Below are 17,084 nucleotides of genomic sequence, written 5' to 3' on the forward strand. Positions count from 1 at the left end.
TACAAACAATATTGTTACTTTTAATTTTAAGCTATTGTTGCGAACGCGACTCTTTTAATTTTATAAATTTCATTTAATTCAATTTCATTTAATTCAATTCAATTTCACAACGATCACATTTTCAGACTTAACGGTCAGTTACGAATTTAAGGTAGAAAGAAACGTTAAGGAAGATAAGGAAAGATTTCGTAAAATCAACATACGTCGCAAGCCGTCTTTTTGTATTTGCTCAAAATAATAAAACATGGACAGGAAACGCTGTACGAGCATGCGTATCATAAATAAGTTCAGATTTCACCAACGAATGCAGCAGAACAAACATGCAACAGTATAACACAGAATAATCAACAGTTCAGACTTACTTACTTACTTATCCGGCGCTACAACCGCTTTGCGGTCTTGGCCTGCCTCAAGAGAGTCCGAAACCGCTCACCGTCTCGTGCCTTCGTCTGCCAGTCCGTTATCCCGGCCTTAATGGACGCCTCCACGCCATCTTGCCACCTCAATTTGGGCCTACCATGCCTCTTTCCTTGTTGACGGCCTAAAAAGACTTTACGAGCTGGGTCGTCCGTTTCCATGCGTACAACATGTCCAGCCCACCGGAGCCTGGCGAGCTTAATATGCTGTACGACAGTGAGGTCGCCGTACATCTCGTATAGCTCATTATAGCTCATTAGAGCCGTCATTATATCGGCTCCTCCATTGTCCTTCCACACAAACGGGGCCAAGTATCCTTCTGAGCATCTTCCTCTCGAACGCGGCTAAGAAGTTTTCGTCAGATTTGGACAGTGTCCATTTCTCAGAAGCGTATGTGAGTACCGGAACTATATAGGTACTATATAGTCCCAGCTTCGTCCGTCGCGACAGGTTCTTTGAGGTGAACTGATTTTTCAGGCTGTTAAATGACCGTTTGGCAGCCAGCATCCTTGCGCGCAACTCAGCTTCCATGCTATTGTCGTTGCTGACCTTTGACCTAAGATAGGTGAATTGTGGGACGACTTCAAAAGTGCGTTCACCTATCTGTACGTCACGCCTACGTAGATTCTGATTATTTATTGGTAGGCCCGCTGATGTCAGTTGGGTCTTTACCTCGTTTATCTGCAATCCGAGGTTCTCTGCCGCCTGTTCGATCCCTTGGTAGGCTTCTGCTACATAGGAGAGCCGTAGACCAATGATGTATATATCATCAGCGTATGCCAAGATCTGGGTTGACTTATAGAAGATGGTTCCCGTAGTCTCCACCCTCGAGTCGCGGATGGCCCTCTCTAGCGCCAAGTTGAATAGGAGACAGGCAAGCCCGTCCCCCTGGCGCAGACCCTTGGTGGTAGCAAAAGGTCCTGAGAGTTTTCCATCCACCCTCACCTGGCATGTGACGTTGGTCATAGTCATTCTAACTAGCCTTATCAGTTTGGCCGGGATTCCAAATGAGCTCATAGCGTCGTACAGTTTTACCCTGGCTATGCTATCGTATGCGGCTTTGAAGTCTATGAAGAGATGGTATGTGTCGTTTCTGTATTCAGCCATCTTCTCCAAGATCTGCCGCATGGTGAAGATCTGATCAGTGGTTGATTTTCCGTTTCGGAATCCTCTTTTATAGTTTCCGACTATCTCTTTGAAGGCGGGACAAGACGGGACAGTGAGAATATTTTATAGGCGGTAATCAACACCGTAATACCCCTGTAATTGTTGCAGTCCAACCTGTCTCCCTTCTTGTATACGGGGTAGATGATGCCGAGATTCCAATCACAAGGCATCGATTCGCTATCCCACACCTCAGTAACAATTTGATGAATCTCGTTTTCTAGTCGTGCACCACCATTCTTGACCAGTTCAGCTGCGGTTCCGTCGGTTCCGGGTGCTTTACAGTTCAGACTAGCGTAAATTATTCTACTCAGGGCTCATCGCTATCCTAAATAAACAATATCCTTTTCGACGGTACGAAACAAGCACAACGCGATCTGCATACGCACAACTCGGTGCAATAAAACAACGGGCTATGATCACAAGCGATCCATGCATCCATCCACGAAAAATAGCATAAACAACCCACGCCCGCACACGACGAACATTAGTACAGCGTAAATCAATAAAACAAAACAAGCAGGGAAAAAGAATCGCGGTAAAAAACTTCATGCGAAACAACGGATAAGGCGGGCGAACGTTACATCCTTGGTAATTGCGGAAAAGAAAGGAGACCAGCGATCCAGGCAAAAACAGCGAAAAACCCCGGAAAATCGGGTTAACCAAGAAAGTAAAATAGAATTTAAGACATTTTTTATTGTTAATAAACACTTGCTACTTTAACATCAAGCTGAAAGGTTGTGTGTGCGTTTTTGTCAATTTTATTCCTTACCGTCGTTTTAGTGGAAAAATGCTTGCGCGTAAGCATCAGTCTGATCTGATTCACTGATCAGACTAAAAAGGTACGGTAAACGCCTCTAAGATTTTACAGCTATCACCCAGGGTACTGGGGTGACCCAAAGAGCAGTTTCTGTAAGACTTAGAGGCATTAACAAAATTGGTCATCCATCAGGAATAAAAAACGGTAGCTCTGACAATTTTTGAGAATATTTTAGGGGGGAAAGTATCAGACCGAACCCCTTGTTAGGCACGGTTGCTGCTTAGAACACTATACTTTTGCATAACGTTTAGAAATCAGCTTTAATCTTCCATGAGGCTTTAAACTTTCCATGAGTACTGCCTCAAGATGACTAGACTAAATTACACAGGTGGGCTTTCAGCTCTGATTTTAGTCGCCATAATAAAAGGGGATTTCCATGGAGTTTAATAGATTTTAAAGTACGTAAATGCTGTTCACAATCTATGCCAGCTCAACCATATTGATACTTAAAATCATACCAATATTACCATAAAATTCTGCAATTGTTAAGCCAACCTGCTTAGTCATGGACAGTTATTGCCATTAGTTTTGCATACTAATTCTTGTTAGCTGGTATGAAATTTCAAAATATCGGAGGTCTATGGCCAATTGAAAATGAACTCCCACTGACGTTCTTTAGTAAAACGTTTCTTAAATGTAATAACATCAATTTTGCATTAAAGTTTTGAGTGTTGTAACATAACTGTTATCCCAAAGATGGAATGAACAGATCTGTTAATAATCCGATGTATGTATCATATAATTTCACATAAAAACTAGGTGGCGGCCCGTGCTACTATTTTAAGTAGCATTTTGACCCGCGTGGTCAACTGAGTTTGACATCACTGCTCTAGAACCTCGCGCCCTCGATCGCGCCCTGCAGAACGTTTTAGGAAGGTGATGCTGGTATGTGGCGACTTCCGACAGATACTGCCAATCGTTCCGCTTGGTACCAACGTCCAAATTTAAGTTATTGTGTTTGCGGGAAAACATGCGTGTTCAGACTAGTGATGGATTATCGGAAATGCACCCACGTCTTGGAATTGCTTCAGAGCGTTGCTATTCCCGCTCCAATTCCAGCTAAATAAAACCGACGATTCCGCTAGTCGGCAGCTGGAGCCGTCCGGAGCTGTAGGAGCCGTCCGCGCCGATCGGAACCGTTATGACTGTCGGAGGTATTCTAAAGCGCTTCAAATTTAAGCGGTGTAATACATTGTTTACACGTATAACCCTTGAGTCATCAGTCTACTGGAAACGCATAATTATTCTTTTTATATTTTTATCAAATAAAACAGTTTAAAAAAAGAGTGAAGGCGTATTTTTACAAATTAAATTTAAAAAGTGTCCCAAGGTCTTAACAAACAGTTTTAAACCATGTATTGTTAAAAAAATCTGCAGTGCAGTAAATGAAGAAGACATTTTTTTAAACTCATTAGCTCCTAATTTTGTATTAGATTCTATCGCTTATACCGGGGATTTGAAGCGATTCAGAATAGTTCCGGTCGGCTCCGACAACGCCAGACGGTTCCTACAGCTCCGGACGGCTCCTACGGCTCCGAATGGCTTCAACAGCTCCAACGGGCGGCTCCGACAGCTCCGGAAAGCTCCGGTCGGTTCCGAGTTTGGAGTGTTGCACCTACCATCAATAGTGCAGCCAACCCAGACTGTACAAGATGCTGAAAAGCGGAGAGAGTTCACAGAAAATACTGCTCCGCATCGGCGTAGAGTCATACCTGTTTACGGCTAACGACATTCCCAGGTTTCGATAAGGCTTGTGCCAAGATACCAAGGGACTTGAAATTACCTGGAACATCTGATCCGATAGAAATGGTAAATTTATCGCAAACCGTGTAAATTTTGACTAATAAAATTTTTATTCCAACAGGTACAGCATTCACAATTTATTTTATGGAATATTAAATAAAAGACAAGTAAGACTTCATCTATATGCTGCAATGAATGTTATAAATCATATAGGCACACAAAAAAATCTTTTACAAAGGAACAAAAAACAAAATGGTTAATTTAAGTGCAATTCTTATATGCCTCCGAATAAACGTTACGTAGCCCTGCAACCGGGCCATTTTAACTAGAGAGTAATAAACAACTAAATCGGTACACTACTGTAACTCTTGGCAAATGTAAAGCATTATTTATTCAATAAAACGCATTCTGCGATCACGGTCTTCGCCACAAACTTCTTGTTTGATGTTCACATGTCTCCTTGTGCACCACTAAGTAGGCACAGATATAGCTAACTGACATTGGATTTGCAGTCTCCTATGTTGCAAATTGTCCTGGACAGACGGTCTGTTTGAACTGCTTATCAAATATTGGCTGTCTTCTGAATCCTGAGACTAATTCACAAATATTTGCGAAACAGTAGATAAATCATCCTGCCAAATCCTGTACTGAATCTTTCACTTTCCAAACCAACTGCTTTACACACCAACAAACAAACAAACAAACAACAAAGTGCCCCCTCCGCCCTACGCCAGCTTCTCTATCACCACGTTCGTCGTTGATTTCACCTTGAGAAAGAAGGGCGACTCCTGGTCGGGCAGAAAGGTGGACGGCCTTACCTGGTACACGCCTGCCGGTATACCGGCCAGATCCAGCACACAGAAGCCCGACCGGTAGACGCCCGTTTTTTGCGACACAAACGGTGCCGTTACCGTCTCATCCGCCAGCGACACCACCGTCAGCTCCAGCCCCACCTGGTACACCTTCGGGCCGCGCAGCTCAATCACCAGATCGCTCGTATCGGCCGGTCCAATGTGCAGCCGGTACAGTGGATTGTTTTTGTACGTGAGCGGATGGTTCTGGCAGCCACCGGCCGTTCGTCCCTTCCATTCGCCGCTCAGCTAAAATGTCGAAAACGTTAATTGTTGATAAAGATAGCCAATAAAACCGCCCTCTCTAAAAGAGTAATTCTTACATTTTCCACCGTCGTGTACTGCGGCCCGAGCGGTTTCAGCTCAAACCTGGTCCTGCTGTACGCCCGCAGCGAGTAGTAGATGGTGGCCGTCTTTTCGTACTGCGACACCACGAGCGTGTAGCGCCGTTCCGCGCCCGGATCGAGCCGGATCTTGCACAGATAGTGCGGGCTGTTGATGCGCACCCCGTCGATGTACGGTGGCGGATCGGTAGGATAGTAAACGCGCCTGCCATTGCTGTTGTACACCAGCACGGTGATGTATTCGTGGTTTTCCCTAAAGTCCTCGATGCTCGTGATGTGACGCGTAAGCAGTATCCAAACAGAGCCACGGCCAGCCGGCACCGTCAAGCTAAACTGCGGATTGTCGCCCACGTTGTACGCGTCCTTCGTCGGGCCAATGCCCGCACTCCACGCCTGGTGAATGCAGTACGTGTACTGAAACAGTGCCGGATCCCAGTTCAGGTAGAACACGTCGAAAAAGTTCATGATCGAGCGATAGTCGATCCAGAACACCCCATTATCGTACGTCGCCGCCAGCTTCGGATCGTACCCGAGTGTGCGCTGCAGCTCCGGCGTCCAGTGCACCACATCCAGCTCGGAGTAGTTACCACGCCACCGCAGATGGGACCAGGGGTTCTTTAGCTGCAGCAGCTTTACGCCATCCACTTCGCGCATATCGAGCACGGCGTAGGCGTGCGTTGAAACCAGCCCGGTCCGTTCGGCTTCCGCATCCGTCAGCTCGCCCGTTGCCACCGTCACCAGACAGCGGCCCATGCTAAGCCCTTCCTGCAGCCGGTTAAACACGGCGTCCGCGTTAAAGTCCGGTTCGTCCGATTTCACCAGCGCCCGCTCCGGTATCCATCCCGTCAGTGCGTGCAGATCGATGTTCTGAAAGGCAAAGGAAACCCCCCGCTCAAGATCACTCCTCAGGTCAACTTAGGGAACGATTTCATTGACTTACACTGTTGGAGCCGGGGAAATCGTACCCACCCATCAGCTTCATGTACGCCTTCTCCAGCAGCGACACCCAGAACTCGCTCTTGTTGCTCGAGTATGAGCACAGCAGCTGGTTGTACCGGCCGAGCGGCAGATAGTCGTCGATCACGACCTTCCGCGGTATGCCGTTCACGTGCATGCGTATCGTGTACTTGCCGCTCGGATTGTAGATCGGCTCGTCCTTGCTGTTGCGCGGATAGATGATCGAGGTGAGGATGCGCCGGCGGAACTTCTTCTCGAACTGGGACGCGACCGCCAGCGACGCAACGAAGCTACAGTCCGACACGACCGTCTGCCGGATGCTGTAAAAGTCCGCATGATCGCCGACGATCAGTTGCGGCTGCTCGCACAGCTCGCTCACCCGCACCCAGCTGACAAAGTCACGCTTCTGCTTCGGGGCCAACTCTAGCGGCCCATCCTTGTCGGTGAAGGGCATCGGGAAGTGGAACTTTTCCAGCAAATCTATATCCATAAACGGGACGTACACTTTCGCATTGATATGGGACGTATGCTCCAGCACCTTCTTCTCCTCGTTCGTGTACGCATGGCGAGCTCCGCTAATCTCTAGCGCTGGACCGGCACGTGACGGGCTTACTGCGGCCATAGAGAAAAGAAAATTTAAGAGCTCAAATAACACAGTTCCTTTACACTTGATTCTTACTTAATGCTGAACTGCTTTTCACTGGCTGCAAAACGGTGGGCGAATGACGACTGGATTGTGGTGCGGCCTGCCCTGATGCCTGATGCCGGATGCCCTTCAGCTCCTCCGCGCGGTCCAGTGCCTGCTTGGCAAATTTGTTCAACTTTTCGCGCTTTTCTCGGTCCTCGAGGCGAAGGATTTTCTCCACCGCCTGGCCGTACAGATCGATCGCTTCATCCTTCCTGCCCGCCTCGTCCGCGTCCAATGCACGGCCAAGGATGGAACGTATCTCACCTTCACTGGTCATCAAAGCCTGGACCTGGGTGCCGTCCCAGAATGTTCAAACTAATTGCCGGGGTTGTATCGCAGATACGAAAAAACACAATCGACACAATCTCTTTTTTTTTGCTGAAGGATTAAAGGCGATTTTGAACAAAGAGCGGATACGGCTTAGTCGTGGATTTGCTGGGAGAGGATGTATGGATTTGCAAAACAGGTGACTCACCCGCCTTTGGGGGATTGTTATTGTTTACGCTGGAAAAGCTGTCAAAATTCAGTTGTTTAGGAACATCCATAAATTACGCTACACTTTACAATTGCCCAGTTTACATTTTCAGATAAATTGGGTTAAAACATAAAAACTGTATTTTTAACTGTATGAATTATTTTCAACTTAACCTGATAGTTTGGGTCGGTGACAAAGCTGCATAATTTATTCTGATTTGGAACAACAACCGTCGGTCGGTCAAGGCCTGCCTGTACCACTAGTCAAAACCCAAGTGCCACAAATCCACTAAACGACCACTAAACGGGTTCTAAACGACTCAAGCTCTCTACCTAAACGGTCGTTCAGTGCATTTGTGGCATTTGGAATATCGCTGAGGTGGTCTATGAATGTAGCTGGCAAAATTTCAATTTGACATAGTATACCGTCAAAAAGTAAGGCAATTAACAGCTCAGATTTTATTTTTTATCATTCACTTACTGAATAAAGTGTTGAAATAATAATATATACAGGCGGTCCCCGAGATACACGATACCTCTAATCCGCGGATTCGGAGATCCGCGGTTTTCCAAATTTGACAGTTATTTGAGCAAATTGTACTGATTTGACACATCCACTGTGAAATACCAAATAATTTCCGTATTGATCGAATATGAAATACCATTTGAAAAGGTTAAAAACTGTTCAATTCAGTAGAAACATATCAAATAATTAATTTGGTGGCTAAAACCACCCCCTACTTGCAAAATTGCACGAAAATTAGTGATATTTTGGCTGGAAATCACAAGATTCGACTTAGGGGGTGTTGTAATCTAGCAATCGTTGTAGATCACAGTAGTCTATGAACGTAGTTAAGGATTAGTTAGTTGCAATAAAACCTTCAATCAGAACAGAAGTCTTTAGGTTATGGGCGACAAGCACAAAGAAGTGGCGGTTCACGGAATACCGCAGTTTTCCGGAACAGGCTACGACACCTGGAAATTTCGAGTCGAAGTGTTTTTGAAAGCGTCGAAAGTATGGGACGCAGTGGTAAAGGACGTTCCACCAATATCTCTACTGGTGAGCTTAATTTCTGACGAATACTTGGGATGTATTCGAGAAAAATCCACTACGAAGGAAATGTGGGAAGCACTAGAGAATACATTCGCCAAGAAATCCTCGGGAAGGCAAATGGTCTTAAGGAACCAGATCGCTCGTCTGAAGTTGAAGGAAGGGACATCGTTGCGCGCCCACCTTCAACAATTTGAGGATCTGGTTCGGCAGCTTCGGGTGGCCGGATCAAAACTTGAAGAAAGTGACGTCTGTTCGGCTTTGAGTTTAACGCTTCCGGAGTCCTATGATCCCCTGATGACGGCATTAGAAAACCTTCCTGAATCACAATTAACATATGAATTAATGAAGACCCGGTTGCTAGGCGACGAATGCAAGCGCTTGGATAGAATCGAAAATTCTGAGGAGAAGCCTACTGCATTTGCTGGAAAAAATCGAAATAGGAACGGTTTTGAAAAATTCAACGGAAAATGTCACAACTGTGGAAAGAAAGGGCATATGAAAAAGGACTGTCGAATTAAAACGAAAGCCAACGTTGCCAGTGAATCAAGACAAGTTGTGTTCATGGCGGATGGAATCGGACGTAGGGTACAAACCGGTGATCAGCTTCAATTCCTGCTGGATTCAGGAGCTAGTGACCACATGGTAAATTCAAAAAAGTTTTTTACAACCGTGGAAAACTTGAAACAGCCAGTTTTCATCGATGTAGCGAAGAATGGGGAATCTCTCGTGGCCAAAGAAAGCGGCGTTATTAACAGAATGAGCAACCATGGCGTTCTGATGAGTGCTGAAAACGTTCTGTATGTGCCGACTTTAAGAGAAAACCTCATGTCTGTGAAAAAGCTAACGAAAGCTGGTGTGGATGTAATATTTCAAGAAACGCAAGTGATAATGAAAATCAATGGAAAAATAATTGCAACTGGAAAACAGCGAGGAAATCTGTACGCTATCGAATTGAAAATTGAACGGGCTAATGCAAGTATAGCAGAAGTGGAGTATGCTGATCTTTGGCACCGTCGTCTCGGTCACATCAGTGAAGGTGCCATGTCTACTATGATACGTGAAGACCTTGCTCTGGGTGTGCGCTTCAAACCAGAAAAGCTCAAGTTTTGTGACGTGTGTGTCTTGGGTAGACACTGTCGGGAGCCGTTCAATGGTGCCAGAGGCAGGGCAACCCGACCGTTGGAACGTATCCACTCTGACGTATGTGGACCGATCGACACGCCATCGTGGGAAGGTCATCGCTACTTCGTCTCGTTCATAGACGATCAGTCCCATTTTGCTGTGGTGTATTTGCTTCGAAAGAAATCGGAGGTCTTTGAAAAATTCAAAGAATTTTCAGCAATGGCGACTGCGATGTTTGGTACGAAAATTTCAAAACTCACTGTAGACCAGGGACGTGAGTATTTTTCGAATAATCAACAAAAGTACTACAAGGCGATGGGAATTCAGGTGGAGCCAACAGTAGCCTACTCACCGCAACAGAACGGGGTCGCGGAACGGTTCAACCGAACTCTTATCGAAAAGGTACGTACTATGTTAATTGGATCGAATGCGCCCAAGTCATTGTGGAGTGAAGCTGTGCTAGCAGCTGTGTTCATCTTAAATCGAAGTCCAACGTCTGCGATATCAAAGAACGTTACGCCTGCTGAACTATGGTATGGAAGAAAGCCAAGTCTGGAAAAGGCTCGTGTCTTTGGATGTCAAGCATTTGCATGGGTGCCGAATCAACAAAGAAAGAAGCTTGATGCAAAAAGTCGACAGTTATTCATGGTCGGATATGCACCAAACGGCTATCGGCTATGGGACAAGGATTCTAAACAAATCGTTATTGCTCGAGATGTGAAGTTTAACGAAACATATTTTCCATGGACGAATGATACACAAAATAACGGAAAATTAATTGTACCGCTAACCTACGAGCAAGAGGGGGAAGAAGTAATCGAGGAAGAAGTGATCGAGGATGCCGTTAATGTACATCCGGAAGAAGAAGATCCAGACGAGCAATATGGGGAAAACTCTTCAACTGAATCACTTGACTGCGATGGTGTCCAATCGTGTAATGATGATGAAGATGCAGCGGAAGCAGACGATACCGCGCTCCCTTCGCATCTAGATCTGGACTTGTCTTCCGGCCCTAGTGGCGAACAGTCTAGGAGGCGCAGCGAACGGGAGCGCAGATTTCCCGGTAAGTTCCTTGACTATATTACCGGATTCAGTGCTTGTGCTGTTGGCCCTCCGTTTTCTTCAGACGTTCCAGAAATGTATAACGACATTAATGCTCGTGAGGATCGTGACCGATGGTACCAAGCGGTACAAGATGAACTAAACTCCATGAAGGTCAACGATGTGTGGAAGCTGACGGTGTGTCCAGCCGGTGTGAAACCGCTAAAAACAAAGTGGGTGTTCCGGCTGAAGGAGGATGAAACCGGACAACAGGTCCGGTACAAGGCACGACTTGTAGTCAAAGGGTTTCTACAACGGCCCGGGATTGACTTTGAAGACACATTTGCACCCGTTGCTAGGCTGTCGACAGTTAGAGTAGTACTAGCTGTTGCCGTCCATCGTGGCTTACACGTACACCAAATGGACGTCAAAACGGCTTTCTTACACGGAGTGTTAAAGGAGGACTTGTACATGGAAGTACCCCAAGGCGTGAGGGCTAGACCAGGTATCGTGTGCAAACTTAAAAAATCGCTTTATGGTCTAAAACAAGCTCCACGATGCTGGAAGGACCGCTTCAATTCGTCATTGTTGAAGTTTGGGTTCCGTAGATCAAACCGGGACTACTGTCTGTACGTTTCAACTGAAAAAGGTGATGAAATTTATCTGGTGCTTTATGTCGACGATCTTCTGATTGTTGGACGAAATATTCGAACGATGGAGAGACTGAAACGGCGGCTCACAGATGAATTTGAAATGACCGATTGTGAGCAAACGAAGTTTTTCCTGGGAATGCGAATGGAGTACAACCGAAATCGTGGCGAACTGAAGCTGTCACAGGAGGCAGCTGCAAACAAAATTTTAGAAAAATTTGGAATGTCGGAATGTAATCCAGTGAAGACCCCGATGGAGAAAGGACTTCAGTTGAGTCGAAAAGGAAATCATACTGCACAGCCATATCGAGAGTCGCTAGGCAGTTTGATGTATCAAATGCTATGTGTGCGACCTGATTTGTGCTATCCCGTAGCTTACATGGGACGATTTCAACAATCACCAACGGAAGATCATTGGCAAACTCTTAAGCGTATCATGAGATACCTTAAAGGAACCGCTACTATGGGACTTCACTATAAGAAAAATCCAGGAAGTAGATCACTCGAAGGATATGTCGATGCTGACTGGGCGTCCGATGCAGAAGATCGCAAATCCGTAACTGGTTTCTTGTTTAAGGTATATGGTTCAACAGTATCTTGGGCAAGCCGGAAGCAGTCAACAGTCTCCTTGTCATCAAGTGAGTCTGAATATGTAGCGCTAAGTGCTGCTGTTTCCGAAGGAATCTGGTTGGCTGGTATTTTGGAAGATTTGCAATGCAAAACACCATCGGATCCAGTTATTATATACGAAGACAACCGTGGCTGTATTGGTCTGGCTAAGAATGCTGAATCCAAAAGGATAAAGCACTTGGATATTAAACATCATTTCATTAAAGACCATGTTGCTGCTGGTAATGTTAAGATTGAACCGATAAGTACTACTGAACAGCAAGCGGATATATTAACGAAAGCTTTGGATGCAAACCTATTTGAATATCTCAGAAGCAAAATTGGAGTTAGCGATTGAGAGGGGGTGTTGTAATCTAGCAATCGTTGTAGATCACAGTAGTCTATGAACGTAGTTAAGGATTAGTTAGTTGCAATACAGGGTTTTCAATGATATTATTGACGTGTTCAGCGAGTTGTTGATTCGTTCGGGCATATAATTGACACTTTCAGCGAGATATTGAATTGTTCGGAAGCAGGCGTTGACAAGTTCGGCGATACTATAGAGCTGTCACTTTCGTACCCCTTGGACTGCAAGTTGGATCATTCTCATCAGAAGGTAAACAAACGGTTTTCGTAAAAATATGTTTGTTTCAACTAATTCATGAATTAAACAGCTTGGGGAATGATTATTAGCTACTTTTAGGACTTTTCAGAATGGAAAATTGAACCCTGCGGCACAGTGTGTAAACAAAACAAATGACAACACTATAGAATTGCTGAACTTGTCAACGCCTGCTTCCGAACAATTCAATATCTCGCTGAAAGTGTCAATTATATGCCCGAACGAATCAACAACTCGCTGAACATGTCAATAATATCATTGAAAACCCTGTAAAACCTTCAATCAGAACAGAAGTCTTTAGGGGGGAATTCGAGATACGCGGTATTTTGCGGCCGTTTTCGGTCCCCATTAACCGTGTATTTTGTCAAATTGAATCTCAAAATGACAACATGCCAAACGCTAAGAAGACACCTCCTCTACATTCCACCTTGGGTAAGCAACAAAGTTGCGCTGGCTGTCAAAATGCATACATTTTGTCAGCAACAATGTTGCGCGCAATAACATTAGACCGCTGCCTCAGTCAGGCACTACAGCATTTTGTTCATTGGGTTGCAAAGTTGTCTAATTTGAACTGACATTTTACAGTGTACTTCTGTCATAACAAATGTTTTGCCGCGCTTTCCCTTCTGTTTTTTTTTTGTTCTTGTCCTAAAAGTGATCGGCCGAATGCAGTAAGTTCGTTGGCAAAATAAAATGTCGTCGGATAAAGGATTCGATCTTATTAGAGAGTATGAAAGGTCAACTGATCCCATACCAGCGTTTAACGTACGTACAGCAGAAAACAAAACAGGTGTTTTTTCAATAAAACTTACCGAACTTCAATCCCTATTTTCCAGGATGATGGCGTCCGTTCTGTGCTGGAGGACATTTCAAAGATCTATCAAGAAAATTATGCACATGCGTAAGAATTTACTTCACGGCAGCACATTATTTTCTTCCAGTTTGGCTAACACTCGCTTTCCACTGGCTCCAAACAGAATAACGTTCAACGAAACGGGTGACCGGAAACTGCTCCCACTCGTCATGTACCGCCACAATCTCATCAAGCGCCAGAAACGATGCGTCCTGGCCTACCTGTCCAACCGTCTGTTTCGTCTCAAACGGCTACGCTGGCATGTCGGTCCAATCCTGCCGCCCGAAATCAAATCCTGCATCAACGATCCGGAATCGGCGTGGTTCAACAAGTACTCGCGCATACTGGCCGAGTACATGGCCTCCATTCACGACGGGTACGGGTTGAATCTGACGAACGACATCAAACCGCCGAAATCCCTCTACATCGAGGTACGCTGCCTGACCGACTACGGAAAGTTTGAGCTGGAAAGTGGGGAAATAGTGCTGCTGAAGAAGAACAGTCAACACTACCTACCGAAGCTGCAGTGCGAACAGTTGATCCGGCAGGGCATCCTGCAACACATTACATAGAGACAACCGTTTTTTGTTCTGGAATGTTTGAACACCCTAGCACCCATAAACCTTTTTTATAAATACACAACAAATCCATCCTACAATACAACAACCTTCCGGAACGTTTCACTGCGGTAGTCACACACATTACACTGGAATCCAGCATCCGCCAGCTGATTGCCCTTCAGACACAGGTAGCAAAACACGTGCCTGCAGCCCATGTGGTGAGGTAGAATCACTCGCTCATTGCAGTACGCACATCTCGTGTCCGCGGTCAGCTCAACGCGCTCATCCTGCCGCTGGGGTGCCGCTTCAATGCGCAGCAAATTGCGCAGCTTTCGCTTCAGCGCGTGATAGTTCACGAACGGGATCGTAAATCCGAGCAGCTCCATAAAGCCAGCCCAAACCAGCTCGCGCGTCATGTACGAGTAGCCGATCGTGCGTCGCTTCGCACCGTCCAGCGAGCGGTGGTTAATGCGCAGCAAACAATCCACCAGCGAGGGTCGCGTACCGGAGCGGAGAAACTTGAAAAAGTTAACCAGATTAAACAGGACCAGTGCGTTTTCCGCTAGCTGGAGGAGCTTTTGCACCCGCGACCAGTTGGTTAGGCGAAATTGAGCGTTTTCTTTGGCGTACGGTAGCACCGTCGTGAGGAGGTAGTGAAGGGCTAGCTTTGCCGATGGCAGTTGATCTTTTTCGTACGCGATCGACAACATCTGCTGGCCGAAGGTGGCATAGTGTGTGCGGATGGAAAAGTTCCAAAGGGCTGAGTTTAGGACAAAATTTATCTCCGGCTGAAGGTGGCTCAGCAGTCCGGGCTGCGTGGGGAAACGAAAGAAACGAGTTGAAATGGTGGAATGATGATGGTGATCGGATTCGGGCTCTTACCGGTAGGACCTGTAGTATGTTCTGTATCTGCTGGCGGAGGAGGTTTGTTATTTCATTGTCGAGCTGTATGGAGTCTAGCTGCAGAAGCGAAAAAAGAACAGGCGAATGTACAATTGATGTGATTTGTAGGTAATTGAATGGATAGCCTTACCTGATTCACCCGAGGCACGAAGTTTGTTTTAATTTTTCCCGTGTTTTGGTTGGAGCTGCCCATATTGGCTTGCCTTTTGAATGGGTTTGTTTTGGTTTACTGTCGTAGATTCCAGCTGATTGCTGTCAAAATTATGTAACGCCTCGTAGCGTAACGTTTATTATTTTTTTAAATTTTTAGTAGTCTATTCGCTTAATCAGCACTATTTTTTGATAACATACACAATTTTTTAAAACTTCCTAATTATATATTTTGTTTTTTATCCGTTTCCTCTAGGCGTTATATTTGCACAAACCTACATGGATCATACGTTACGGAGCTTGTCAGTTCTGTTGACATCTCAAATCACAGTGGTATTCAAAGGGAGGCAAAATGCACGGCCTATGAGTGTGGGCTATTTTCCACATTTTGCTTCTCTCTTGCCCCTCCAACCATTACCATAATATGGAAAAAAATTATAAAGGACGAAAATGATTCATAAATTCATTCAAATAACACCACATCCTTTACGAAAATACAAAACTCCCTGCAAGAAACCGTTACATCCACTATCATTTGGAATGACCGTGTAGCATTGCCTGTGTGCCACCAATGGTGACGTTGTCTGCTTTTCTTGCCCTTCGCATCCGACGTGGAATCAAAACGGGACGCATGGCGAGAGAGAAAAAAAAGAACACAAACCACAGCCAAGATTGTTGAAACGCGTACATTCGCCTCTCATTGCGTCTTTGAATTCTGCTTGCGCTACACCACCGCGTTACTGAAAACATCTCAAACCCCGTAAAAGGTAGGTCACGGTGAAAGTGTGTGCCCCACGGAAAGGGCAGCGGGGGAACCCACTCGGATCGCGACTAATTTAGCCCTTTTTTCTTCCATTATCACGCTCCCGGCAGAGTCAACAAAAAATGGATCAATTGACGAAATTCTACGAACCCGGCCGCTCGTTCGCCAAGGACTCGATCCGACTGATCAAGCGCTGCACCAAGCCGGACCGCCGGGAGTTCCAGAAGATTGCCATCGCCACCGCTATCGGATTCTGCATCATGGGATTCATCGGTTTCTTCGTGAAACTGATACACATCCCGATCAATAACATCATCGTCGGATCATAAGCAGTGCGTGCGTGTCCGTGTGTGTGTGTGTGTGCCTGTGGCCGTTTCCTTTTTTCCCCTGTCTACGCATCATTTCTTCTGTCCAGGCGAGCAAATCGGTGGCATCGGTCCCCTCGCCTAAGATCACATCCCACTTCATCGACTGAGAACCCAACCCGTTTCCATTTTCTGTGTGTCCCACTCTCCCCCTCTTCCCCGTTGCTCTCCGATACGATTCCCAGCGAGCTGTCCCCACGATACTTCACACTCATCGAAGCCAACTGGTTCCATCGTGGCACCTACTCGGGCAGCTGAGGAGGGCAGCCAAGGGGAGCTTCCCCGCTGCGTGCTATTACGGACGGTCCGGGGGAGTTCACGGAACCGTTCTCCCTTGACCCCCCGTGCTCGCTGCAATATGATAGTGTAATAATTCTGTTTTCGTGCGTTATTAGAAGTAATCAAACAATTGCGACCCGCTGCGCCCATTCAGTAGCATGCGTCGCGTGAATATTTTGTGAAAACAAATAAATAATTTATTGTTTCACTGAAACGCCTTTTTGTTTGGTTTGTGTGCAGAGCACGCGTTGCGGAAAGAAACATTCTTAATATTGAAGGGCGTAATTGGATTATAATTTACTTATTTAAAGCTTGAGAACGATTTCAATTAGCGGAAGATAAGCGCTCGAAGCGTGAGCTGTGATTCGTCTACGTGTTGCTTTGAAAGCGACTGTCTGGAGAGCAATAATTGCGGCACGATTGACCCATTACAATGTCTCGCCAAATGTATGTCAGACGTAGGTGCCATTAAGTGTGCATTTTTTTTGCACATTAAAAATCTCGAAAAAGCTGCAGTTTACCTATTTTTGCATGAAATTTGATCACAAAACAAAGTGAGTCAAAAGAACTGTTTACTGCCCCTGGACAAGCACAGTGATGTACAAAAAAAAGTACCACGGATCGTGTTGTGTTACAATTAAAAACAAACAATTGC

General features: G+C 45.7%; 4 protein-coding genes across 6 annotated transcripts; 2 read left to right on the top strand and 2 right to left on the bottom strand.

Annotated features, from left to right (window-relative positions):
• Positions 1-4,506: 4,506 nt before the first annotated feature.
• Positions 4,507-7,730, bottom strand: LOC1271128 (calpain-7). Its single transcript, XM_061660124.1, has 4 exons — positions 6,976-7,730; positions 6,280-6,908; positions 5,319-6,206; positions 4,507-5,244 (listed from the first exon to the last, which is right to left on the bottom strand). The coding sequence occupies exons 1-4, from the start codon at positions 7,259-7,261 to the stop codon at positions 4,870-4,872; spliced, it is 2,178 nt and encodes a 725-aa protein (XP_061516108.1). The 5' UTR covers positions 7,262-7,730; the 3' UTR covers positions 4,507-4,869.
• A 5,404-nt stretch (positions 7,731-13,134) lies between these two features.
• Positions 13,135-14,072, top strand: LOC1271127 (DNA replication complex GINS protein PSF1). Of its 2 annotated transcripts, XM_309873.5 has the most exons (3): positions 13,135-13,321; positions 13,393-13,457; positions 13,534-14,072. In XM_309873.5, the coding sequence occupies exons 1-3, from the start codon at positions 13,250-13,252 to the stop codon at positions 13,979-13,981; spliced, it is 585 nt and encodes a 194-aa protein (XP_309873.3). In that variant the 5' UTR covers positions 13,135-13,249; the 3' UTR covers positions 13,982-14,072. The 2 variants fall into 2 exon arrangements, with proteins under 2 accessions (XP_309873.3, XP_061516113.1); XM_061660129.1 differs by having other exon boundaries at positions 13,218-13,321; positions 13,393-14,072.
• LOC1271126 (peroxisome biogenesis factor 2) lies at positions 13,798-15,199 on the bottom strand. The gene is made up of 3 exons (XM_309872.5): positions 15,003-15,199; positions 14,852-14,929; positions 13,798-14,781 (listed from the first exon to the last, which is right to left on the bottom strand). The coding sequence occupies exons 1-3, from the start codon at positions 15,063-15,065 to the stop codon at positions 14,062-14,064; spliced, it is 861 nt and encodes a 286-aa protein (XP_309872.5). The 5' UTR covers positions 15,066-15,199; the 3' UTR covers positions 13,798-14,061.
• Positions 15,200-15,283: 84 nt separating this feature from the next.
• On the top strand, positions 15,284-16,643 carry LOC133393770 (protein transport protein Sec61 subunit gamma). 2 transcript variants are annotated; one of them, XM_061660130.1, is made up of 2 exons: positions 15,284-15,789; positions 15,896-16,643. In XM_061660130.1, the coding sequence occupies exon 2, from the start codon at positions 15,908-15,910 to the stop codon at positions 16,112-16,114; it is 207 nt and encodes a 68-aa protein (XP_061516114.1). In that variant the 5' UTR covers positions 15,284-15,789; positions 15,896-15,907; the 3' UTR covers positions 16,115-16,643. The 2 variants fall into 2 exon arrangements, with proteins under 2 accessions (XP_061516114.1, XP_061516115.1); XM_061660131.1 differs by having other exon boundaries at positions 15,606-15,789; positions 15,863-16,643.
• The last annotated feature ends 441 nt before the right edge of the window (positions 16,644-17,084 follow it).

This window comes from Anopheles gambiae, chromosome 3, assembly GCF_943734735.2.
Source record: "Anopheles gambiae chromosome 3, idAnoGambNW_F1_1, whole genome shotgun sequence".
Taxonomy (NCBI): Eukaryota; Metazoa; Arthropoda; class Insecta; order Diptera; family Culicidae; genus Anopheles; species Anopheles gambiae.

What these genes read in the sequence shown, in the direction of transcription:
- LOC1271128 (XM_061660124.1), bottom strand. Translation starts at nt 7,261, where the DNA reads ATGACCAGTGAAGGTGAGATACGTTCCATCCTTGGCCGTGCATTGGAC. An exon ending in GAAAAGCAGTTCAGCATTAA is followed by an intron (nt 6,909 to 6,975) that starts GTAAGAATCAAG and finishes CTATGGCCGCAG; the next exon opens with TAAGCCCGTCACGTGCCGGT. An exon ending in AGTACACGACGGTGGAAAAT is followed by an intron (nt 5,245 to 5,318) that starts GTAAGAATTACT and finishes TCGACATTTTAG; the next exon opens with CTGAGCGGCGAATGGAAGGG.
- LOC1271127 (XM_061660129.1), top strand. Translation starts at nt 13,287, where the DNA reads ATGAAAGGTCAACTGATCCCATACCAGCGTTTAAC. An exon ending in ATCCCATACCAGCGTTTAAC is followed by an intron (nt 13,322 to 13,392) that starts GTACGTACAGCA and finishes CCTATTTTCCAG; the next exon opens with GATGATGGCGTCCGTTCTGT.
- LOC1271126 (XM_309872.5), bottom strand. Translation starts at nt 15,065, where the DNA reads ATGGGCAGCTCCAACCAAAACACGGGAAAAATTAAAACAAACTTCGTG. An exon ending in TCGTGCCTCGGGTGAATCAG is followed by an intron (nt 14,930 to 15,002) that starts GTAAGGCTATCC and finishes TCGCTTCTGCAG; the next exon opens with CTAGACTCCATACAGCTCGA. An exon ending in ACATACTACAGGTCCTACCG is followed by an intron (nt 14,782 to 14,851) that starts GTAAGAGCCCGA and finishes TTCCCCACGCAG; the next exon opens with CCCGGACTGCTGAGCCACCT.
- LOC133393770 (XM_061660130.1), top strand. Translation starts at nt 15,908, where the DNA reads ATGGATCAATTGACGAAATTCTACGAACCCGGCCGCTCGTTCGCCAAG.